The 26,521-nt window shown below is 43.7% G+C and overlaps 1 protein-coding gene across 1 annotated transcript; it reads left to right on the plus strand.

The window, feature by feature from the left end:
- Positions 1-10,372: 10,372 nt before the first annotated feature.
- Positions 10,373-26,521, plus strand: galnt17 (polypeptide N-acetylgalactosaminyltransferase 17; the record flags this gene model as incomplete). The annotated part of the gene is made up of 11 exons (XM_083696292.1): positions 10,373-10,634; positions 10,957-11,140; positions 13,846-14,012; positions 17,906-18,080; positions 18,937-19,134; positions 19,369-19,486; positions 20,015-20,200; positions 22,779-22,916; positions 23,562-23,657; positions 24,815-24,976; positions 26,387-26,521. Exons 1-11 carry the CDS (start codon positions 10,391-10,393, stop codon positions 26,519-26,521), a joined length of 1,803 nt encoding a protein of 600 aa, XP_083552418.1. The 5' UTR covers positions 10,373-10,390.

A 26,521-nucleotide genomic window follows, 5' to 3' on the forward strand; every position in this document is an offset into this window, starting at 1 on the left:
TTTCACCAGCCACTACTGCTTCACTCAGTATAACCCATACCGATTAAGCTCTAAATTGTTTTGATGTTTCTACACCTCCCCTCTCTCATATATCGATCCTCTCTTTCATCTATCCATTCATCCATCCAATCAACCAACCTAACTAACCTATCTCACTTTCTTTCAACTATCCAGAAGAATTTCTGATACCCATTCAACTTTTTAAACTGTTAAGCTTTTTGTAATTTAAAAACTCTCCTCCGGTTAACCAACCAACTCTCTATCTACTCCACTGTAGTACCCTTGGCTCATCCTATCTATCTATCTATCTATCTATCTATCTATCTATCTATCTATCTATCTATCTATCTATCTATCTATCTATCTATCTATCTATCTATCTATCTATCTATCTATCTATCTATCTATCTATCTAACATTCTATTTATCTATCTAACATTCTATCTATTTAACATTCTACCCAGCAAATCTATTTATCTATCAAAACTTCAGTATGCTACTCCTCCTACAGCTTTTAAGCTATTCACACCAATAAAACGTGCAGAGAGGTCTAATTTGAGTTACTTACATTCATATTTTTATTCAAACTCTTAATACTTACAAACGTAATTATTATTATTATTATTTAATAATTTCGCTCAAGAGAAGGCACTTAATTGCATGTGAAATATTCCGTCTAATTAAGTAGCCTATAAATGCTTGTGTCATTTTTTCCACCTCCTAATCCCCCCAATAGGCCTGGTGGTTAATCTGCCAGCTAGTAGGTGGATCTGCATCGAACAAGCGACAGCCCGCCTGCGTCACATTAATCCCAAATTTCTCCTCTCCCTTTGAACATAATGTCCTCCAGGCGATATGTCAGAATAAACCCAACGCTCTTGAGAGAGTAGAACCTGCTCTGGCTTTGTTCTCCCTGTTACCAGCATCCCTGCGTCCGACTTGATTGCGCGGTGCTGGGTGGTGGGCTCCTCTCACTGAAACAGACGTCAGAGGGAGAGAGAGAGAGAGGCGCCCTCGGATAAAGATTCACCGTAATTACTTTCAACCCGCCAGCTACCGACGGCTTCCCGCCGAACCGCCCGCCCGACGCATTAACGACCAGTTGTGCAGTAGCAGCAATTATCAAGTTTAATTCTGCAATTATTGGCCTGTCCACCGTCAACTGGATCACAGAGCGAGGGAGAATGAATGTGTGGGGGGACATGCAGCGTTCGGCCTGTAGAGGGTGCTACAGGACCGTGGCCAAGGTGCGGAAGCCAGGCTTTGTCGCACACGTGTTGCGAATGAAGCCTCATTAACGAAATGGTTTAAGATGTGTGTGCCTCTGCTTTCAGGAAGAGGGCTGGAAAGCGGTGACTGGAAAGTCAACCAGGTCCTGACGTACACGTACATAAACAGGGTTTTCCCTCACCATACATATCGAGTCCGCCTCTGTGTCCAAGGACATTGTTACATTGGCGCCCAACGTGGGACACAGAGGAAAGGCGGACCCTCATCCTGGAGCAGCAGGCCCACCTACAGCAGGAGCAGCAGTCCGTGGTGGGAGAGATGGCGACGGCGAGGGCTGAGGACCGTGCCCTCCTCCGGGAGCTCGTCGGGGCCATCAAAGCGACCCGGAGGCGTTCCTGGCGGTGTTCGAGGGGATGGCGAGGACCTCGGGGTGGCCGGACGGCGAGTGGGCGTACCATCTGCTGCCCCTCCTGTCAGGCGAGGCGCAGCGCGCAGCTCGCTGCCCACAGCCTGCCAGCGGCCGCCCAGCGGGATTATCCCTCCCTAGCCCAGGCGATTCGAGACCGCCTGGGCCTCACCCCGGAGGAACACCATCCCCGGTTCTGGGCCCTGACGGTGGAGGAGGGGAGCCGGCCCTTTGCCTACGCCCAGCGGCTGCGGGACAGCGCGTGGCGGTGGCTGGACCCAGGGAACAGCTCGGCGGAGGAGGTCGTCAAAAGCGCCTCTACGACAGGGGAACTAACCTGTGCTCGTACTGTTACCCACCTCCAGCACGAAATTACTCGCGAAGTGGCAAGGGCCATTTGTGGTCACACGTCGCATGGGGGACGTGGATTATGACATAGTACGCTCGGGCCGGGGGGATAGCTTGCAAGTGTATCACGTAAATCTCCTTAAAAAATGGAACGACGTGGTCACTGTTGCTCTGGCTACAATAGTTCCAGAGAGAGATGAGTTCGGACCGGAAGTCCCAAAATCAAAAATTAACACTCCGGTCGGTATTGATAACCACCTCTCTGCTAGCCAGGCCATGGACGTTGCAGATTTGCAAGCTAGGTTCGCTGACGTGTTCTCTCCCCTGCCCGGTCGGACTACGCTTATCAACCACCATATAGAAACGCAGCCGGGTTTAACGGTGCGCACGCGTCCCTATAGGCTGCCGGTACACAAATGAGACATTGTGTGCAAGGAATTGGAAGCCATGCTGGAGCTGGGTGTGGTCGAGGAGTCCCGCAGTGACTGGTGTAGCCCCATCGTGCTTGTCAACAAGCCGGATGGGTCTATACGGTTCTGTGTGGATTATAGAAGGGTTAATGCGCTCTCCAAATTCGATGCCTACCTGATGCCCTGGGTTGACGAGCTCTTGGACCGGCTTGTCACGGCCAGGTTTTCTTCGACATTGGATTGCACGAAGGGATACTGGCAGATTCCCCTCTTGCCGGTATCCCAGGAGAAGACTGCATTCTCCACTCCGCTCGGGTTGTATCAGTTCACGGTGCTCCCTTTCGGGTTGTTCGGGGCCCCAGCCACTTTCCAGCGCCTCACGGACCGCACTCTGCCTATGCTGCTGCCTATCTGGATGACATTGTCATTTACAGTGACACCTGGGCGCAGCATATGCAGCGTGTGGCTGCTGTTTTGCGGTCCCTGAGGCAGGCGGGGCTGACGGCCAACCCGAAAAAGTGCGTGATCGGGCGGAGGGAGATCTGGTATCTGGGGTACCACTTGGGTACCACTCCCTTTCTCCCTACAGACGGACGCGTCGGATAGAGGCCTGGGAGCAGTGCTGACCCAGCGGGTGGAGGGGGGTGACCGGCCGGTGCTGTACCTGAGCCGCAAACTGTCGGAGAGGGAGGGCCGGTACAGCACGGTGGAGAAGGAGTGCCTCGCCATCAAGTGGCCGGTCGGCGCCCTCCGCTACTACCTGCTGGGTCGCGCTTTCACCCTCTATTCCGACCATGCTCCCCTCCAGTGGCTCCACCGCATGAAGGATGTGAACGCGAGGATCACCCGGTGGTATCTCGCGTTGCAGCCCTTAAACTTTTCGGTCATGCACAGACCGGGGGTGCAGATGGTCGTGGCAGACTTCCTCTCCCGTGCAGGAGGGGGGGGGAGTAGGCTGTCGGCCGTCGTGTCCCCGGCCTGTGTGCAGCGTTCGGCCTGTAGAGGGTGCTACAGGACCGTGGCCATGGTGCGGAAGCGAGGCTTTGTCGCACACCTGTTGCGAATGAAGCCTCGTTAACAAAATGGTTTAAGATGTGTGTGCCTCTGCTTTCAGGAGGAGGGCTGGAAAGCGGCGACTGGAAAGTCAACCAGGTCCTGACGTACACTCATAAAATAAACAGGGTTTTCCCTCACCATACTTATCGAGTCCGCCTCTGTGTCCAAGGACATTGTTACAGAATGGTTTCGTGGAAAATAACCTTTTACAAATGCCATTATTTCTGTCTTCTGAGAACTGTGATTAATTGGATTTCATTGTAAATGACCTAATTTAGACGAGCACAAAGAGTCCAAAGTTAATGCAAGAACTCCTCATCTGCTGGGATTTACTGCAGTATGCTTTTCTAAAACCTATGGCACACAAATGTAGTTTTCCACCCTACAACTAAATGGCTAATCTGGAGAGATGTCTGAGTGTCCCCAACGCTGCATAGACTAATGCATCTAAAATAAACTGGCATGGTCTTTCCCATCTATTAGATCGTCTTGCTCTTCTGGACTGCTGCATGGGAACAGACTTTTAAGTGCAGCATTGGCTCTTATTACATGAAGCCTTGAGGCCTGGCAATAAGTAGGGCAGGTCAGTGGTCATATATCCATGGCAAAAATAAGGAAAAGATGTGCTCAACTCTAAATAAAGTTCGGTTTTGATTAAAGTGTATTATATCAGCGTATAATAAGCGTAGTCACTGATGGTTTAATGAACCACTTCTATGGCCGCTTTGACAGGGACAACAAGGAGGTGGCCATCAAGGCCGTGCTCCCTGCGGATCACCAGCCCCTCACTCTATCTCCCACCGACGTGTGTGCGGCACTGAGCAGGACTAATGCACGCAAGGCTGCTGGTCCTGATGGGATCCCCGGACACGTCCTCAGGGCCTGCGCTGTGCAGCTGACTAAGGTTTGGACTGACATATTCAACCTGTCCCTAGCCCAAGCAGCTGTCCCCGCGTGCTTCAAAACCACCTCCATCGTGCTGGTGCCAAAACACTCCACTGCAACGAGCTTAAATTACTTCTGACCAGTGGCACTCACGCCCATCATCATGAAGTGCTTCGAGAGGCTGGTCTTAGCTCAACTCAAGACCTGCCTACCACCCACACTGGACCCCTTTCAATTCGCCTACCGGCAGAACAGGAGTACAGAGGATGCCATTTCAACGGCACTTCACTCCGCCCTGTCCCACCTCGACAAGACTAACTCTTATGTGAGAATGCTGTTCATTGACTTCAGTTCAACATTCAACACCATCATCCCCTCCAAACTGATCTCCAAACTCAGGCAACTGGGCATCAACTCCTCCCTCTGCAACTGGATTCTGGACTTCATAACCAACAGGCCGCAGTCTGTTAGGCTACACAACCACACCTCCTCAACCCTCACCCTGAACACCGGCGTTCCACAAGGCTGTGTGCTGAGCCCCCTCCTTTACTCCCTCTTCACCTACGACTGCACACCTGTACATGGCTCAAACACCATTGTTAAGTTTGCAGACGACACAACCGTGATTGGTCTCATCAGCAACAACGATGAGTCGGCCTACAGGGAGGAGGTCCAGCACCTAACAGTGTGGTGCAACGACAATAACCTGGCTCTCAACACCAGGAAGACCAAAGAGCTCATTGTGGACTTCAGGAAGTCTAAAGCTGGCGCACACACCCCCATCCTCATCAACGGGACTGAGGTGGAGCGAGTCACCAGCTTCAAGTTTCTGGGTGTCCACATCTCTGAGGACCTCTCCTGGACCCTCAACACCACCCTGATAAAGAAGGCTCACCAGCGTCTCTTCTTCCTGAGGAGACTAAAGAAGGTCCACCTGTCTCCTCAGATCCTGGTGAACTTCTACCGCTGCACCATCGAGAGCATCCTCACCAATTGTGTCACCGTTTGGTATGGCAACTGCTCGGCATCTGAACGGAAAGCTCTGCAGAGGGTGGTGAAAACTGCCCAACGCATCACCGGTTCCTCACTCCCCTCCATTGAGGCTGTCCAGAGCAAACGATGCTTGCGTAAGGCACGCAGCATCGTCAAGGACACTTCTCACCCCAACCATAGACTGTTCACCCCACTCCCATCCGGGAGGCGCTACAGGTCTCACCGCACCCGAACCAGCAGGTTCAGAGGCAGCTTCTTCCCTGCGGCTGTCACCCTACTGAACACGAACTCTGCACCTAGGTGACAACCGACCCCCCCCGGACATTGCAATACTCTTACAGCAGTAACTCTACTTGCTCTTACTCCATACCACTGCCCTTCTGTACATACCTGTCTATACTGTTCATAATCTGTCTATACTGTTCATAATGCACATATCCCTATATATATATTTTCTTAATACTACAGTTAATACACTGCACACATCTGTACATACTGTACATACCTGTTTATACCTGTTTATACCCTACAAATACGGCATTCCATATTTATATTTATTCTGCTATCTACCCTATTGTTACTGTTAATACATATATACTGCTAGACTGCATTGCCTATACAGCTCATATGCTGATACACTGTTCATACTGTAACCTATTTATTCTACTTATAATACTACTGCTATTCATTTACTGCTTACACTGCACTACTATACTATACTGCACTACTTACTGCTCACATACTGCACTACTTGTATATACTGTTCATTGCACTTTCTGCTTTTTGCACTTCTGGTTAGACGCTAACTGCATTTCGTTGTCTCTGTAATTGTACTCTGCACAGTGACAATAAAGTTGAATCTAATCTAATCTAATCTAATCTTTAATGCATAATCAGCATAGTCACTTGGTGATTTTGCGTTAAACCCTCATTTGTTTTTCTTTTTGAGAGTGCTGGCTGTATTATAGACCAAGGGAGGCTGGTGGAGGCTATTCCATTCCATGCATTACAATGAGCCCATCCTTTGATTTCTACCTCCACCAGCCTCCACTGGAGTAGACAGCTTTCAGTTAGCGTTTCAGCCAGCCAATGCGAGCATGGGAGCAGAGTGGTGCACAGGCCCTGGCAGTGCATGAAGGGGGCGGCTGAGAGAGTGACGGAGGGAGAGACAGGATGGGGACATAGCTGACACACTGCACAGCAGATGCTGGTGCTGCAGTCAGTCATTGTGTGTGTGCGTGTGTGTGTGTGTTTGCGGGTGTGCATGTTTGTGTGTGCATGTGTGTGTGTGTGTGTGTGTGTCTTTGCATGTGTGTGTGTGTGCATGTGTGCGTGTGTGTGTGTGTGTGTGTGTATGTGTGCGTGTGACCATGTGTGTGCAAGTATGTGTCAAGAGAATGACATTTAAATGGAACACACAGCTTTTCTAAATGATTCCATTCGATTTGTTCTTTTGAGAACGCTTGTTATCATTGTCACACACCATCACATCAGTATAAAGAAACCATAACTGTTGTGCATACAACAAAGTTCCTCTCTAGATCTGTAGGTGTTATAAGTCTATGGAGCATTGCAGTAATTAACTACTGACTCCGATGCAGAGGAGGAGGGCTTAGTATTGACCACTGCACTGGATGGCCAACCAAAAAAAATACACAGTGTTTCTAGCTCTGAGCTTGATTGAGGGATACAACTCCTTAGGGGCCCCCCTTCACTGTCTGAGTATACAGCACAGGCTACCCACCACTGATCTCTGGGAAAAAAACTTAGCTCAATCCAACGTGAAGGTCGGTCAATTCGCTTTTGTATCTGCCAAAGCCAACTAAGCCTTACTGAGTTGTTTGTTTGGATCAGTGCTTGGAGAAATAGAGTCCCATGGGACTCATAAATGCAGCATTGCATTAATGAGCAGGTGTTTGGTAAAAGACGGAACTGGATTTTTGGATAGGACTTTTGGACATTTTGCAGTTTTTGCACTACAGCTTTCCCACTGTGAGATTCTACTGTTGTGGAATGAACAGTTTGGACCACGAATATCGGAGAGAGGTCTTGATCTTCATTGCAGTATGACAGGAAACAGTACAGGCATTTACATGTTCTTACTAGCTCTACAGCTAGGCTAGCTTAGCCTGATCCAGATTTGGATGGAGAGTCTGGAAGTTGCTTTCCTGGGAAGGAATATGTTATGACCCAACCCTCTACAGCTAGGCTTCTCTGATTATTGCTCTCAAGAGTGGCCTATTTAATCAGGAACATAGCCCACCCCTCTGGTATTCTAGTTAGGGGAGGGGGAATAGGAAACAACCCCATCTCACCTGGCCATCTGGGCAGTACAAAATGTGTAACCTATGAGACCCAACAACAGATACCTAGTTGCCTAACAAAAGGTCACCTGCCATAAAGCTCAGGACCCTGACCCCGATACCTTCCCATACTTTTCCACTCCACAAATCACCTGACCATATGATGTTAGTATCCTGGTATGTGTTCATATATTCACTCTTACAATCTATCGCCACTTATGAATGTCTAACTCCTATTCCAATTAATTCACCCACTGAGTATAGCATTTTTCACAGGAGGTTGCGGCCGTTCAAGGAGAAAAATCTGGCTGCTGCGCCTGAATGGGGAGGGGGGGGGGGGGCTAGCCTAGCTTAGCCTGATCCAGATTTGGATGGAGAGTCTGGAAGTTGCTTTCCTGGGAAGGAATATGTTATGACCCAACATTTACAATACTGTTGTAGGGTTGAAGACAGACTTGAAGACGTGGGTGCTGATGACTCAAAGCAAACTTGCCGCACTGTTTGTATGATAGTCTCAATAGTCTCTTTGGCTTTTGGGCGTTAGTGATAACATATTCATACTGTTCTCATGTCCTGTGAGCTCTTTGTGTATTTTGCAGTATTTTCCACAATAACCTGTATTTGCATTGCATTTTGGGTTTATGTACCCTTGTGAAACAAATACATCTTTAACAAATTCACCTGCACCTTGTATACATTGAGTCAGGGCCGACTGCAGTAATTTGTCTTAACAAAGTGTGACAAGAGATTATTATGTCCACCCCCTTAGAAAATATCAAGTCAAGGCGTATCTCTCTACCTCTTTCTTTCCTATACTCCTGTCGTATCCATTTCTCATCTCCTACCCATCTCCCGCTCTGAATTTCTATCCTCCCTTCTTTTCTTCCATTCTTCCAGTGTCTGTGCTTCTCTGTCGTCGCCCCCCCTTCCTTCCACACACGCACGCATGCACACGCACACGCACACGCACACACACACACACACACACACACACACACACACACAAGCACACGCACACACACACACACACACACACACACACACACACACACCAAACCTCTCCTTCCCAGGGCGCTTGTGTAGATCAGAGATGGCATGTCTCTCAGTTACTAGGCTCCTTGAGTCCTCTGAGCTATCTGGGTGACCCATTTCTGCTCAAACTCATGGATTTAAAAGCTGTGATATTAAGTAAAACATATTTCAACATCAACTTGAGAGTAGCTCTTTCACTGTCTTTGAAGTCTTTTCTCCCAATGATGCTGTCTGTTTAAGCATTTGAATTGCCTTTAATAGTAGAACAAACAAGATTAGGGTATTCTCATTAGGGCAAAATCTGTGGTATATTACATTTTGAAATATTCATGTGTTCTTTGAAAGTCATTGGAAGATGCAACAGTGGGCAGAGGCTTATACGGCAGTTGCATACTATTCTAAAGATATTGTTTCACTTGGGATGTAGTTATGATGGATGCACGGTTTTTAGAAAATAAATAATTTGAATGAGCCATAATTGCAGATAATTGGTGCAAGTGAGCCGCTGCGTTGCCATCACGCTCTGATCCTTGAGACCTGCAAGTTACTCAGAGCTATGGTCAGACCCCTTTAAAATTCTGAGTTTCGAAACAAAAACCTTCGAGGACCGGGAAGATACCAATCAGTCAGTTACCAACTTACCACTCTAGTCGAATCATGCAAAAGGAAAAGATGGGTTTACCAGAAATCAATCAATCAATAAAATGTAGAGCGTTTTTTTACAAAGACAATTATCTTAAAGTGCTTTACAACAACAATAATACAAACAATATAAACAATAAATACAAAACAAACAATATGAAATAACACCCGACCGTAGACCCCAAAAAGCAAGCCAAGGAAAAACTCCCCAGTGGGGAGAAAAACATAGGGCACAGTGGCAACGTCTGTCATCGCGAGACTACGGGTACACTATTCAATCTAAAAAATTATCCCTTACATTGACCTCCAGTCCAGTTTTCCCGTGCGCCTTCATTGAGCGCTATCATGCACAGAGAGAATTAGAGGAAATAACGGGACACAATAATAAAAAAAACGAAACGCAAGAATGACAGGAAAAAGGTTTTTCTATGATTATCTATAGTGAAAATGTGAGTAGAAACCCTGTATGATTTCAGGCGAATTTCTGTGTTGCGTTTGAGGTACCACATTGTGGATGCTGCGCCTGCAGACCATATATCTGTCGGCGTGCAGTCTCGTGTAAAGCAACGCTCAAATTATCGCTGAATTATTTCTTCTACATTTGGCAGATTGAAGCTGCACAGCGAATGCTTAAGCATGAACTATGCGTTTGATGTGGTTATTTATCTGCTATGATTTTAAAGATCCGCTGTCAAAGACATCTGCACGGCGCAGTGCTCATTCGCATCATTGCTGACTTCTGCTGGACGGAAAGAAAGGCACACTTGAGATAACCGTCTGACTCTTTAATATTTAAGAACAAGGATTCTACAAAGCCAAAGATATGCTAGTCTGTTTGTCTTACATATTCCACGCATGATCTTTGACCAAGACATCAGTGGCGACAGGATGAAAGCCCATGACCAACCTCCAAAATGCGGAGCACGCAACCTAAGTAGGTGGGCGGAGATCCACTATTGGAGCTCAGAGAACACAGATATTTCTCATCTTGTAGCTTAGGCTACGCATCACAACGCTGAGACTCGTGAATTAGTGACATCTTTTCAAAGATACTGCTCCTCGGATTCCGGACATCAACAACTTTAATGGCTTTTGTGTTGAGAAGATGGAGAGTGTTATTGGTGCTGAACGTGATTGCGGTTGCGGGGTTCATGACTTTTTGGGCCAAGTGCAACACACGCACCGTCAAAGCCATCGGTCAAGACGCATCGGGTGATGGGAAGAGACAATCCCGGTCCAACGGCACCGCTCAAGGTTCGAGCATAAGTCATGAGGTATTGTTGAAGAGACTCGGGTCATTGGAGGACGTGGTCTACAGACAGCTTAATGGTACAGCAGCGACCATTACCCACACTCTAAAGCAATAACAGTCTAGGCTATATGCACTTTAATTTCAATTAATCATTTGGACAACTTCTACCAAACTCCATTCATAAGACTCTTAATAGGCTATTCATTCACAATCTGATGCAACTTGTTTTTGTCAATGTCACTCAACTTATTAGCCCTCACTTGTAGGCTATGTGAAACATATAACAGGTTTCAATAACCTGTTTAGTAAAGTATGGCTATTATTGGTGACAAAATTCAATGATTCTCATCATTCATAAAGGTGGCAACATATCCTATTTTCCTTGATTGTGTTTTACAGGTCTGTCCAAATCACTGGGCCTCATCGAGGGCTTCGGGGGTCGAGGTACAGGAGGTCTCCCTGCCACCCTGTCCCCAGTGGAGGAGGCCGATGCCAAAAACCTGAGGGAGAAATATGGCTACAACGCCTTCCTCAGTGACAAAATCTCCCTGGATAGGACCATTCCAGACTACCGCCCTAGCAAGTGAGTGTTGCAAATGTGTTTTAAAAATCCACCATAGCTAAAGCCTCCTGTTGTTTTTAGTGCATTTGTGTTTTCCAAAGACTAATCCAGGCTTTGATATAGATGTTCATGTCATAACATCGCATAATCGTTGGTAAGCCACACACACTGTATTGTCCATGCATAGGCATTAGCATCATTTTTTTAGTTTGATACCCTTTTCTGGATCTCAGCCACATCTCTGATTCATGTCCTAATCAGACGTGAACACCATGGTGCTGTAGGCCTTCTGTTCTCCAGTGTTCATGTGTTTAAACGCTACCAGGATGTTGCCCCTCTCATTGACTGATCAAAGCCAGCAGATGTGTTGTCTTTTGCCACCACTTAGCTTTGTGGTCAAATAGACACTTAACTTTAAAAAAAAACTCTCTCTCTCTTTTTGTGGTGTTATTTTTGATGAACTTGCAGTCTTAATGCAGCTACCAACACACACACACGCAAGCACGCACGCAGACACACACACACACACACACACACACACACACACACACACACAGCCTCTCTCTCTCTCTCTCTCTCTCTCACACACACACACACACACACACACACACACACACACACACACACACACACACACACACACACACACACACACACACACACACACTGCTTGTACTGGCAAGTGTGTGTGTGTGTGTGTGTGTGTGTGTGTGTGTGTGTGTGTGTGTGTGTGTGTTTGTGTGTCTCCATGCTCAACCAATCAGCTCCCTGATACCATTATCTGTACGCATAGTGCAGCGCATCTAGTCCCCCATCCTTTCTCCCAATGCTGTGCTGGTTATTGGGCGACAACCCTATTTGAAAACCCCTGATGAGAAGCCCCTTGGCCCTAGCTCTGCCACCAGCTGTGAAGCATCCGGGGGGAAACAGGAATCCACACTCTCATTTGTCATTTTGAGTTTTGTGTTGCAAGATCAAAGAGGTGCATGGAGCCTGTTGGGTGCGATATCTCAGGGCTTGGCAACACAGTGTCATTGCCCAGCTCAGCTCTACAGAATCTGAGCCTCCTCTCTTAGGTCCCTCTGTGCCCCATAGCAGAAGGAGCTAGAAGCCCTGAACCAGACTAATATCACCCAATTCACACTTACTTTGTCTTAGTCAAAAGAGGCTTATCCATTCCTTTTGCACATGCATTGATCATAAAACACTTGTTGTCTAGACTTGCTCCAACCTGTCGAATTGAAAGTGTGGATAAAGGAATGTAGACAAGGGAACTAATAGGATGTAGCCACCAAGGGGAGGCTGGTGGAGGTAGAAATCAGAGGACGGGCTCATTGTAATGCATGGAGTGAAATTAGTAATGCTATGATACACGATACCATTCTTCATTCCATTCCATGCATTACAATGAGCCCGTCCTCCAATTTCTACCTCCACCAGCCTCCTCTAGTAGCCACAGCCTTCCTCGCTCTGCCTTCCCTTCCTCTCATTAGGGCGGAATCGCAATCATACAAAGGCTGGTGTAAAAATAGACCCTCTATCTCAAACACAGTGCAGTGAATGGGTGATATGAAGAAAAGTGTGATTATGTTGAACAGGAAGAGAGGCACATGATTTTCTTTCAACTCTGTGAACAAAACCGCAGTGCCTTGGAGAAAAAGAGGTCTTCTTTGGCAACATTCACATCAGAGTAATGGGAAGACTTATCTATTGCTTTTGTCTGTTATCCACGTTGCTTTTTAAATCTAGCTTATGACTTTCGGGTTTATATCATTGTTGTTCTTCTTTTCTTTTTTTTCCATTCATTTTTTTGTTTATATCATTATATATGATGATTATATATCATCATATCCATTCATTCTTTTGTAGATTTCCTTTTTGTTTCCCCTCTCTGCTTTTATTTTGTTTAAGTATTGTGTGATTGTGTCTGTCTGGATGTTTCTTTTCTTCTATTCAGGTCTTAGTAAGGTGTCCCTGTTTAAATAAAGGATACATAAGATGTTGCTTGGACCTGTGGTTATAGGAGCAGAATAACACTGCCATAAACACTGTGTGTTTGGGAATTTTTAGATGACTGAAGTTTTATGTTTAGACTTGTATAACCATAATGTGTTATATGATGATTATATGTGTAGAGTTAGAGTATATGACATGATGTCATGGCTGATCATATCACTAAATCATGTCTAGCTTTATGAATACTTTTATGTTCTATTTATAGTTCTATCACAGACTTGTTGGCTGATGTTCAGGGCCAGAATGAATAAACAGTATGATCACACGTGATGGTTTTATAAGTCTAAACATAAACTTCAGTAATCTCAAAATTCCCTGTCACAGACTGGCAGAAGGGCATTATGTAGGCCTTGTGATGGGAGGGTTTGAGTAAAAAATTAAACAGAATATTCCACAACGAGACAAGATTATTAATGCACTCACATGGACTCACCATTAGCATGTATCCATGTCCATGAGTCTTTTGCCATCACTGGTAATGCTAACTAATGGTTGGTAATTCTTTGGTAATGCTAACTAGTGGTATCTATCTATCGATCTATCTATCGATCTATCTATCGATCGATCGATCGATCGATCGATCGATCGATCTATCTATCTATCTATCTATCTATCTATCTATCTATCTATCTATCTATCTATCTATCTATCTATCTATCTATCTATCTATCTATCTATCTATCTATCTATCTATCTATCTATCTATCCAGGTGCAAAAAGGTGGGCTACCCCAGGGATCTTCCTCAAATCTCCCTCATCTTTATCTTCGTCAACGAGGCCCTGTCAGTGATACTGCGGTCCGTCCATTCAGCTGTCAATCACACCCCGGCACACCTGCTCAAGGAGATCATCCTGGTAGATGACAACAGTGATGATGGTTAGTGTAAATAGTTATACAATTTACAACAGCTATACACAATATTCATGTCAGTGGAGGTGAAATCGGAGGACGGGCTCAGTGTAATGCATGGAATGGAATGAGCCCGTCCTGCGATTTCTACCTCCACTAATTCATATATATTTATTATGTGACTGTAACTGGTGGGGTTTGAATTGGGGACCCCTTTGCATGGATGCTACAGACGTATACCATTCTACCGAGAGATGTTAAGTTTCAGGCAAGGCTACCTCATCACGAGAGCGTGATTCCAAATCATCTCTGCTACATGACCCACTTGGTATCAGACCTGGGTCATCTGTGTGCATATTAGCTGATTGAGCTAAAGTATTAGGTCTGAAAGATAACACAAGTCTTCAGGTTTCAGTGATATGAATACTCATCCATCCGTCCGTCCATCCATCCATCCATCCATCCATCCATCCATCCATCCATCCATCCATCCATCCATCCATCCATCCATCCATCCATCCATCCATCCATTCATCCATCCATACTGTACATATGTATCCAGTATATACATGTTGTAAATGCATTTTGTTTAATTATTTCATATTCAATGCCCTTTAAAAACATTGAATACGTCCAAAATGCTAAGTTGAACAGCATCGAGAGAAGAGAAAGAAGTCTCCTTGACAAAATCCATCTCAGTGTTATTGAGGCATTGAGTTGTGTTTGTGAATGATGGTGTCACATCTGCCACCAGAGGCGGCCAGAGGCGGCTTGCCACAATAACATGTCAATGGGATGTCTGAGTTTTATTTATTGGGTTACAAGGGTTTCTAAGGAGAGGGCGGCGGATGGAGGGAGGGAGGGAGGGAGAAAGGGAGAGAGAGAGAGAGGGAGAGAGAGAGGGAGAGAGAGAAGGAGAGTGAGAGAGAGAGAGAGGGAGAGAGAGAGAGGGATAGGGAGAAGGAGAGGGAGAGAGAGAGAGAGAGAGAGAGAGAGGGGGGGGGGGGAGGTTCCGTATCTTAGATTGTAGAATAGTTAGTGAACAAGTTTGATATGACTACAATTCATAAAAGATGATAGATTGGCTCCCTACTTGCCTATACTTGCCGTATATAATGAGCCTGAGGTTTATAGTCGGAATACCCTTATGGCCAGTAACGAGAGCAACTCACTAGACTCTTTGAATATACATACATTTTAGTCAGGAATCAATTATGCAAATAACTAGTTTAAGTAAGAGTAATTTCCTGTCGTGCTATACTATATGTACATCAGCAATTATCTGTGTTCTCTGAGCTCCAACTAGCTCTATCTAGCTCCATTAAGATTTCCTTTGCAGCTTTTTGCTTTATTCATTTATTTATTTATTTATTTATCATGTTTAGCCTTTGTTTTTTTTACAGTCCATAATGTGATGTGATCTAGACAATGCACTTGTAACTGTTGGGACACAGTAAAGTGGCAGTTATTGTTTGTATGACATCCCTCATGGTTGAAACTCAGTTGATGTGTGTACTAGAAGTGTTGTCAAGTACAATGGTAGTAAAAAATCATGTTTAGCCTTGGAACATATTTTGTGTACAGTCCATTATGTGTGTCCTACGCAGTGCAAATAGGGCACTTTGAGCTGTATGGCCGGAGTAAATAGCCAGTATGGAGTAAATAGCCAGTATGGAGTAAATAGCCAGTATGGAGTAAATAGCCAGCAACATTTGCAATGACATCGCTCTAGATTCAAACTCACCTGTTAGGCATTCTAGAAGTGTTGAGGAGTAGAGTGGTACCAGAGAAGTATTGAAATCTTTGAAAAATAGTTATGTACAGTCCAGTTTATACAAATATAATAGGCATGTGTAAAATGACATGTAATTCCACCAATATTTAAATTTTAAAGCTCAAATTTCTTTAAAAAAAATGTTATACATTTTCTGTTGCGTAATTACTGCTTATTTCAGCAAAAATAAGAGAAAATATTGTGATCCCATCACTTTTCATTCATGTTTTAACTCACGCTTTTGTTTTGAAGCCGCGAAAACGGTGATAAGCGAAACCAAAGTCTTAATGGAGCTAGATTGATCTTATGGAGCTCAGAGATTCAGAAATGTCTCTCCCAATTAGGAGATAAGATTCTAACTGCAGAAATTGCAAGTCTTTGAAACCTCAATCACTGATCCAAACCGTATTGTACGCTAAATCTTGGGTTTGCAACATAACGATGATCATAAAGTAATTTCTAGGCTTAACCTGGTCATTATTATTGCTTGCATACTTCTAGCAGATTATCCTAGCACAGATTCATCTGAGGCATTTTCAGACAAATGAGGAGAGCACCGTATCATCATTTGAGGAGATTTATTTAGACAAGAAATAATGTGATGATGTAATAATTGTTAATACAATCAAAAGTGTAAACATACAACATATGAAACATACTGTTGTAGGCGATGGTTCTAAGAAACAAATCAATTAAGAATAAGATTTTCTTAGCAAGACTATACGTGTTAACACCACGTAAGAGACTGGATAAGCCTTGTCAAAAGAAAGTTCTGAAAACATTTTATACCATCCCAGACCAAATGTCATTTCTACAGAAAACATCAGAGGACCTTTTATCAAATGGGGGAGACCTTCTGGCAAATTGTAAAACAACAATAGTATTAAATTCACAAACAGTGTTCTCCACAGGTATTCAGCTGGATCCGGAGCTAACTATGCAATACCATTTCCATTCCAGTTGACCATGGTAATAAACTGATTGTCCATTTGGCTGAATTCCTGTGGAGCGTTATCAAAGATACATAGCAAAATAATGGAAAAAAAACATCACAGAATAATGAAAATAACATCAAAATACTACTCGAAAGAACACATGTTAAATTTAGATCAAATATAACTATAACACAAGTCTATGAAACATTCAAATGTCATAATAGAAACACCTAGGAGAGAGAGATTAAGAGAATAAGAAAGTCAGAGTGGGAGGCAGAGAATGTGAGGCGTTGAGAGCTGGGGACAGAGACAGAAAGGAGGGAGGGAGGAAGGGAAAAAGGGAGAGAGTGAGTGGGAGAGAGAAAAAGAGGGAGAGACAGTCCAATTTCCCTCCACTCCTGCCACGGCAGAGGGCCAATCATCCATCACTAAGAGGGAAAGGGAAGAGATTGGAACAGTGGAGATGGAGAGGCATGCAAACAAATAACACACACCCTCTTACTGTCTGCATTACTCCTCTCAGCCACACAGTGTGGTGTGCCCACAACTCACTGTGTATCTGGCAGTGTCAAACATGGCCTGAGTGTATGTGTGTGTATGTGTGTGTGTGTGTGTGTGTGTGTGTGTGTGTTTTAATGTGTGTGTGTGTGTGTTTTAATGTGTGTGAGTATGTGTGTGTGAGTGAGTAAAGTTGTCGGTGCGTGTTTGTGTGTATGGGTAAGAGAGGAGATGTGCGGTTCTGAGAGAGTGTGTCCAGGGGGGAAAAGCACTTGAGCAAAAGATCAAAGGTACAGCGACAGCCATAGCTCAGGAAGCCCCAAACAACCCCGCGTGTTGTTCTGAGACTGTTAGAAAGTACTTGAGCACCCAGGGGCCATGAATAGAGATTCATCTCCGCTCTCCTGTGTGTGTGTGTGTGTGTGTGTGTGTGTGTGTGTGTGTGTGTGTGTGTGTGTGTGTGTATGTGTATGTGTATGTGTGTGTATGTGTGTGTGTGTGTGTGTGTGTGTGTGTGTGTGTCTGTATGTCTGTGTGTGTATCTGTGTGTGTGTGTGTGTGTGTGTGTGTGTATCTGTGTGTGTGTGTGTGTGTGTGGTATGTGTGTGTGTGTGTGCATGTGTCTGTCTATGTGTGCGTTTGTGCATGCGTGCGTGCGTGCGTGCGTGCGTGTGTGTGTGTGTGTGTGTGTGTGTATTCTCTATGTGTCACAGAGCAACTCAAAGGCCCATTGGAGGAGTATGTGAACAAGCGTTACCCAGGTCTGGTACAAATTGTGAGGAACCAGAAGAGAGAGGGACTGATTCGTGCTCGCATCGAAGGATGGAAGGTGGCCAGTGCTGAGGTGACGGGGTTCTTCGATGCCCATGTGGAGTTCACACCCTCCTGGTAGGTCCATCGTTGCTCAGTCCCCTCAAGTCAACAAACTGCAATTATTATTATTTTTTTCATTATCATATTTTTTCATTTGAGTAAGTTTACAGTAATGATCGTTCAACCCAGTATTGAGCAAATAATAATAACATAATACATAGATAATAGGGCAGTGATGTGTACATAACACTTATTTACAGTTGCATATATACATATATTTTATATATGTATATATGGTATACATATATAATGTATACCATTGGTGTTCAAACCCCCCTCTCCTTGGGTTGACTACTGAAGGATGTGCTTAGCTGTATCTTTCCTACAGCCCCTTAAGGCCTAGTCTGAGCCCCTCTTAATTCTGTCATAGCACTAGTTATTTACCATATCTGATTAAAAGGCATGCCAGTATAAAGTCATAAAGTCATCAGCTGTTATGCTCTGTATTATGCCTTGCTCATGATATCAATAAGTAGGCCAGGGGGGGCTGGTGGAGGTAGAAATCGGAGGATGGGTCATTGTAATGCACGAAATGGAATGAGGAATGGTATCAAACATGTTTGTTTGATACCATTCCTTATTCCGTTCCATGCGTTACAATGAGCCCTGTCCTGCAATTTCTACCTCCACCAGCCTCCCCTGAAGTAGGCCTATGAGTGTTGGTATGTAGTGCTTACATACAGTATAAACACCAAAGTTAACAGACATAAGAGCAACCCAGAGATTCTCCCTGTGGAGGAGTAACCCTTTGAGTCTGTTCAAATAGAATAATTTAAGTCCAACTCGTAAGAACTTAAAGGAACTGACTGACTTATAGGAGTGAGAGAACGAGGGGAGATCTTAAGACCATCTGTCTGTCTCCTTCTGCCAGGGCTGAGCCGGTTCTGACCCGAATCAAAGAGAACCACAAGAGGATCATCTTGCCCTCCATCGATAACATCAAGCACGATACATTTGAGCTGGAGCGCTACGAGAACTCAGGCCACGGTTACAACTGGGAACTGTGGTGCATGTATATCAACCCACCCAAGCAGTGGTGGGACAAGGGGGACACCTCCGCCCCCATTAGGTACACACACACACACACACACACACACACACACACACACACACACACACACACACACACACACACACACACACACACACACACACACTTTTTCTCTAGGTCCACTCATATTATCCCATCGTCTCAACCACACACTAAAGCAACCCCTTGAACATTTTTGGAATAACAACAAATAGTTTGTTTCGGGTCTTAGCTTAAAGGGACACTTTTTAACATTATATTTATAATCTCCAGAACTCCTGCGATGATTGGCTGCTCCTTCGTGGCCAACCGGGACTACTTTGGGGAGCTGGGGCTGCTGGACTCTGGCATGGATGTCTATGGAGGGGAGAATATAGAACTGGGGATCAGGGTTTGTGTGTCACCAATTTTCTCTTCTTCACCCTATGCTAAAGTAGAGCACCGGCCACAGTGGCTCTGCAGAGTCATAGAGGAGAGGTCCTCTCTATGTGGATGGAGTAATGGAGATAAACAGGACAGAGAGAGAGGAAGCCTAAATATTGTTTGTGTGCTCACTCACGAGAGGGGGGAGAGGGTTGTGAGTCAGGGGAGGCTGGTGGAGGTAGAAATCGGAGGACAGGCTCATTGTAATGTATGACACGGAAAAGGAATTGTATCAAACAGTCCAGTTTTATACCATTCTTCATTCCATTCCATGCATTACAATGAGCCCATCCTCTGATTTCTTCCCCTGATGTGAGTAGTGCATTCTGTCTGTACTTGGTTTTATGTGTTTTTGTGTGTCAGTACAGCACTGTGCTTCCCCTTGAGGGCATGCGGTTGTTCATGTTTATACATAATGTAATACAATATTTGTTTGTATAAATAAGTAAATCTCATCATCATACAGTGTTTCGTTTCTGCCAATGTGCACTACCAGGTGTGGCTGTGTGGGGGCAGTATGGAGGTGCTCCCCTGCTCCAGAGTGGCCCACATCGCCAGGATGAAAAAGCCCTACCACAGCAACATCGCCTTCCACACACGCCGTAATGCCCTGCGCGTGGCGGAGGTCTGGATGGACCAATACAAGTCCAACGTCTACCTGGCCTGGAACATTCCAATGGAGGTTGGTCGTTCCCAGACACTTTGCATGCTCAGAATGCTTTATAAATGCACGTATAAATGCTTTCATAACTAACCCTGATGTGAAATCATGCAAAATTATTTGCAATGGTTGCACAGTGGTTGAACAGTTGGTAAAGTTATTTCCTGAATTGTGGGGATGATTTGGCTGGCACCAAACCGATTGAACACATCTTTACATACAGTACAATGTGAAGATCTCAGAAAGTACAGTACAGCTGTCACCATGTTTTTTAACCATGGCTCTTGAAATCCTTGTCAACACATTCCTCATTTAATGTCCACCGTGCAGGTTCACAGATTCTATATGTTGATATATCTATCCACTACTTACCCCTGCTCTGTGTTCACTGATGTGTGGTTAGTGCTCTGAGTAGGTTTGGGTATATCAATGAATAGCCCACATTGATAATTAAGTCACGAGTACTCTTCTATCCTGTGTACTTATGCAGAACACCTCTGACCATATAAGAGGTACCAACATGTATAACTGATGAAATGTCAGACCGTTAACCATTTATTAATGAGTTATCAACATTTATTAATGAGTTATCAACATTTATTAATGAGTTATCAACATTTATTAATGAGTTATCAACATTTGTAACTGACGAAATGCTAGCTAGCTAGCTTTTATAGCTAGTTAGTAGCATCAACTTTGAAGGAAGTTGCGCTGTGTGATTTACATCTTGCTCTTTTTCTTTGAGGCAGCAGCTGGCCATTGCCTACCGATCGTTTGTAGATGTTATATATATATCATATATTTATATATCATTTGATAGTTTGGACCAAATATTGAGTAAAGATAACAATACAAGAGAGCTGTCAAACCCAGTTCCGCGTTTGTGATGTTTTTTGAAAGTCCTTCAAAATATGTTAAAGTTATAAGTTATTATTCTCTTTAAAATAAGATTTCTGCACTATAAACGGTTTAAATACTAGTCATGCTGAATTGGAACCAGGTACACTGCTGTAACATACAGAGTGACTGGTACTGTACAGTATATCGTGTCCCAGTAGCAGCCATTAGTGTTTGCAGCCATTAGTTTTCAAAGCAATTATAAGTGCATTTATAAAACATTAATAACTGTCTCCTGATTGCAAGCTCCCTATTTGGCAAGCACCAAGTGAACATCGATTGGCTGAACCTAATAAATTGTAACTGTTTGTAAATGGTTTATAATTGAATAATAAATTGATTATAAGTGATTTATTAACTAATTATGAACCATTTATAAACCTTTTACAAGTGTGACTTTAATGTAAAGTGTTAGCCAAATAGTTTATTCAGTAAATTCATTCCTACTGAGGCCAGGTTTAAGTCGTTGTATTCCAAGCTTATATGCACTGTAATAGCCTGGGGACAAGGTTACACACACACAGCAGACCCTTGAAAAAGAAAACACTCACTGAACACTTTATTAGGAACACTATACTAATACTGGGTAGGGCCTCCTTTTATTAGGAACACTATACTAATACTGGGTAGGGCCTCCCTTTGCTCTCAAAACAGCCTCAATTCTTCGTGGCATTGATTCCACAAGATGTTGGAAACATTCCTTTGAGATTCTGGTCTATGATGACATGATTGCATCATGACGAATCTCCCGTTCTACCACATCCCAAAGGTGTTCTATTGAATTCAGATTTGGTAACTGGGAAGGCCATGGAAGAACACTGAACTCATTGTCATGTTCATGAAACCAGTTTGAGATGACTTTTGCTTTGTGACACGGTGCATTATCATGCTGAAAGTAGCCATTAGAAGATGGGTAAATTGTGGCCATGAAGGGATGCACATTGTCAGTAATAATACTCAAATAGGCTGTGGCATTCAAGCGATGATTGATTGATATTAACGGGCCTAACGTGTGCCAAGAAAACATTCCCCACACCATTACACCACCTCCACCATGAGAAGGTGTACAGGTGTTAAAGTGCACGGTGAGTGTATGTCTGAACGTCAGGTGTTTTTGTGCAGGCTTTGATAAATGAATGAAAATTGGGAGCATAAAACTCTGATATCCCACGTGTGTTTTACCCTGTGGGCAGTTCTGACTGGAGGTTAGTTGGCTACATAGGGCTCAAAATTATGAATATAAATGTAAATAAATGTTTTACCTAAGTTTTATTTAACATCAAAGTCAAACTTCTAGCACATTTGGTTCCATTTATTGAGCTAGATACAGTACGTATCAGTAACCTTAAACAAGCAGGGTCAGTCACTATGTAATGCCCTATTTTTACTTTTAACTTACTTTTCATCTGTTGATTATCTTAACTGCTTCACTAACACTAACACTGCTTCACTAGCAGCCCTGCATGGCTATTATGTTTCATTAGTAGCATTATACATTGTTATACGTCGAGGTGAATATCCCCCCATACAATGTAAAGCACTTTAAACGCACCTGGTGGAAATGCGATATCCAGTATAAATCCAATCAATGATTGTCTCACCCTCTTTCGGAGTAATCAAAATGGTGGAACAAAGCACTTGAGAGCAGCAGATACCGTTTTCTTCAACGGCTTTTCATCATTATTGCCTTATCCTCTTTCAGAACCATGGGATAGACTACGGGGACCTCTCCCAGAGGGTTGCCCTGAGGAACGCTCTCCAGTGTAACAATTTTGAGTGGTACCTGGACAATGTCTACCCTGAGATGAGGCGGTACAACAACACACTCTTCTATGGAGAGGTGAGTTACACACTGGGCAGGGCTATCACACAAAGGCTATACTTTATGGTATGGCAGTTTCCTGAGCAGAGATTAAGCGTAGTCCTAGACTAAGTCACACTTTCAACGGAAAATGTCCATTGAGGATGCCTTTAAGGATTTTTCTAGGATTAGGCTTAATCTGTGTCCAGGAAACCAGCCACCAAGTGTTCAACAGAGATGCTGTTAGTACAGACCAGAAAGACAGGCTATCAAACAAAGGGTTAACAAAACCTGTACATCACGGGCTACATTTTAATGGCGTAAAAACATGGGCACTGTCGAGGGGTGCTGGTGGCAGCACTGTGGGGTGTATCTGAAATGTTAGTGCTATTTTCAATGCCAGAATGTTTCAGCGCACCGAAAGGCACTTGACCTGTGCATTGTCATGAATGCGCCTGTTTTACCACTACTGCACCCACCTGAGCGCAGACAAGATAGCACTTCAGCGCTGTGTGATATATTCACCAGTTACCGCCAACACAAATTGCCAATACGCCTGCGTTTGCACTCAACAGAGATGCTGTTAGAACAGCCCAGAAAGACAGGCTCATGATCTAGTTCATCTATCCCTTGGTTTGATATCTCTTTCTGTCTGTCTGTCTCTCTCCTTGTGTGTATGGGCAGATTCGTAACACCAAAGTCACCAACCTGTGTGTGGACCAGGGAGAGAAGGAGAACCACACCGCCACCCTGCACCCCTGTCATGGATGGGGACCTCAGGTGCTGACTGACTGCATCAACCCGGGGAGACTGGTGGAGGTAGAAATCTGAGGACCAGGTTCATTCTAATGCATGGAATGGAATGAGGAATGTTATCGAACATGTGTGTTTGATACCATTCCTCATTCTATTCCATGCATTACAATAAGCCCAACCTCCGATTTCTACCTCCACCAGCCTCCCCTGGCATCAACAGACTGTATGGCACTTGTCTTTCCTTAGAAATGTCTCCATAGAACCTAACCACAAGATATACTCTACAGAGCCTCCTTTAACATTGAACTGCAGTTGTAATGTGTATTGAGATTATAATATAGACTGTAGATTATGTCTAGAATGAAGGAGTCCTTGAAATGTTCTCAAAACTTTCACACAAGAGACGTTCACTTTAGAACCCCTATTCAAATGTAAAAGTGCTACAGACACTGAGCTGCTTTATTTTGTTGATAAGATCAGGTGTGAATTGTAAGAAACTAAAAGATTGCAAATAAGACATTTTCCTACCTATTCAATATGACTCCCTCGACTACCTGACCTGAATAATTGAATAACAACAAGAAACAGACTGACACCCAGGCAGTAAAAGTGGTGTTATGTACTGTACCTTGTGGCAAATAAAGCGAGCTGATATCACAACTAACTCCACTGTCTAAAGATAACTATAGGTCATAAACATTAACATGTCTGGAAATCATATTTTGCCACCAGTCTTTGAATGGGAACTGATATGAAATAATTTAAAATTTAGTTTCAGTAGATTGCAATGAATTGAAAATAGAAACAACTTGTCCTCCATAGAGCACAAAAATTAATGATGTAGCTCACAGGCTGAACTGTCCCCCAGACATGAGATAGTGAGACAAGTAGGTATTAGCATTTGTTAAATAAAATCAAGTAGGGGTGATTTCCCAGACACAGGTTAAGAATACTCTTTTAAATAAGGATCCTCAATGGAGAATCTCCACTGAGAGTACAATTTAGTCCAGGCATAATCTGTATCCAGGAAATTAGCCAGTGCCAGGTCTCCTTGTAAAATAGATATTTTGACCCCAGTGGGTCTTCCCGAATGAATTCAGATTAAATGAAATAAAAATAATATACATTTTTGGATTAGTGTCTCCTTGTTTTTCTGAGTGTCTTTCTGTGTTTCCCACCAGTTGGGGCGGTACACTAAGGAGGGTCAGTTCTTCCTGGGTCCACTGGGCAGTACTGGGGAGGACACACGATGTCTGGTGGATGACCAGGTCAGCAGCTTCCCTCAGCTCCTCAACTGTGACAAAGTCCCCAACACCAAGCAGAAGACTTGGCACTTCTCTCAGGTTAGTGTTCTTTGACATGATTGTCATGGAGGGCTGTGTATGATGTAATCATATAAGATGTAATGGAATGTAAAGCATGTTGGCTCTCGTGTTCAGAAAAGGTTCTGAGAGTGAATAATGACATCACAAAAAAATTACATATTGACTGGCTACACTATTGTGCTGTATTTTCAGCCAACGCAAAACAGACGCAAGTCGAAACATAGGTGTACCCCCCTGTACAGTTCCTCAACTGTAAATAATGTAAATAAACTGTAAAAAAAAGCATTGTTACATTGTTAAAACTTCTAGCATTGTTACAGCCCATGGCCCCTGGTACTAGCATATTTTTTTTTTTCTTATGATGACTGATGTATCGATGATTCACTTACTTTAAACAAATGTACTTGTTGTAAGACGCTTTGGATAAAGGCGTCTGCTAAATGTCAAAAATATAAAAATGTAAATGTAGGCGTATTGGCAATTTGTGTGTGGTGAAACGCTGAAGCGCTGAATCACCTGCACTCAGATGGGTGGAGTAGCAGTAATAGAGGTGTGTTTATGACAACGTGCAGGTCAAGTGCCATCAGGTGCACTGAAAAATTCTGGCCTTGAAAATAGCATGAATATTTCAGAAACACTCTAGTGCCACTGCACTCTAGTGGCCAGCACCCGTGTTTGACTGTTCTTTATGCCATTAAAAGATAGCCCAGAGTGTATTAATATAATATAATGGATTAATTCAGGTGCTGAATCCTCATATAATATCATAGCAAGTGAAAAATGGACAGCACTCCAACACATAAACTTCAAATGATAATATCTAATGAACTTTAAAACATAATATTTCATTGCCCATGTATTAAATGTTTTGATTTGAAAGTTTAATAATTGGAGTGCTGTCAGTTTTTTATTCGCTGTACTATAGAGCGGCCAGCAGACACTTTTCTCTGTCTCTCTCCTTGTACTGTACGTGAGAATCAGATAATCAGAATCAGAATCAGAATCAGAATCAGAATCAGAATCAGAATCAGAATTCTTTTATTTGGCCAAGTGTATTTGCACATACAGGAAACTGACTTGGTGAGGTTGGTGCATGGGACATAAGAAACAATATAAAAAACAATATATAAGCAAAAATATTGACAAAAGATTTACGAAATAGCAAAATATTAACAAAATAGCAATAACAAATTGACAAAATAGAACAATAAAACAATACATTTTGTAGGCTGTGCGAGGCTAAGTGGCAATGTACACCATAAATTAGAATAATTTTAAATAAATATAGATTACACTGTCAGTGCATTTATAGTACAGGTTATAGTACAGGGGAGGCTGGTAGAGGTAGAAATCCAAGGCCTCCACCAACCTCCCCTGTTCTAGTACACAACATGTAGTAAGTGACAACATTCTCTCCCTCTCCCTCAGAATGAGTCGATCATAAACCGAGCCACGGAGCGCTGTCTGGAGGTGGTACCAGCCAATGTTTACTTTGGACACATGCTGGTTCTCCAGTCCTGCTCTGGCCAGAGGTGGAACATCAAAAACACCATGAGGCAGTAG

Source organism: Argentina silus, assembly GCF_951799395.1.
Source record: "Argentina silus genome assembly, chromosome: X".
In the NCBI taxonomy this organism is placed as follows: Eukaryota; Metazoa; Chordata; class Actinopteri; order Argentiniformes; family Argentinidae; genus Argentina; species Argentina silus.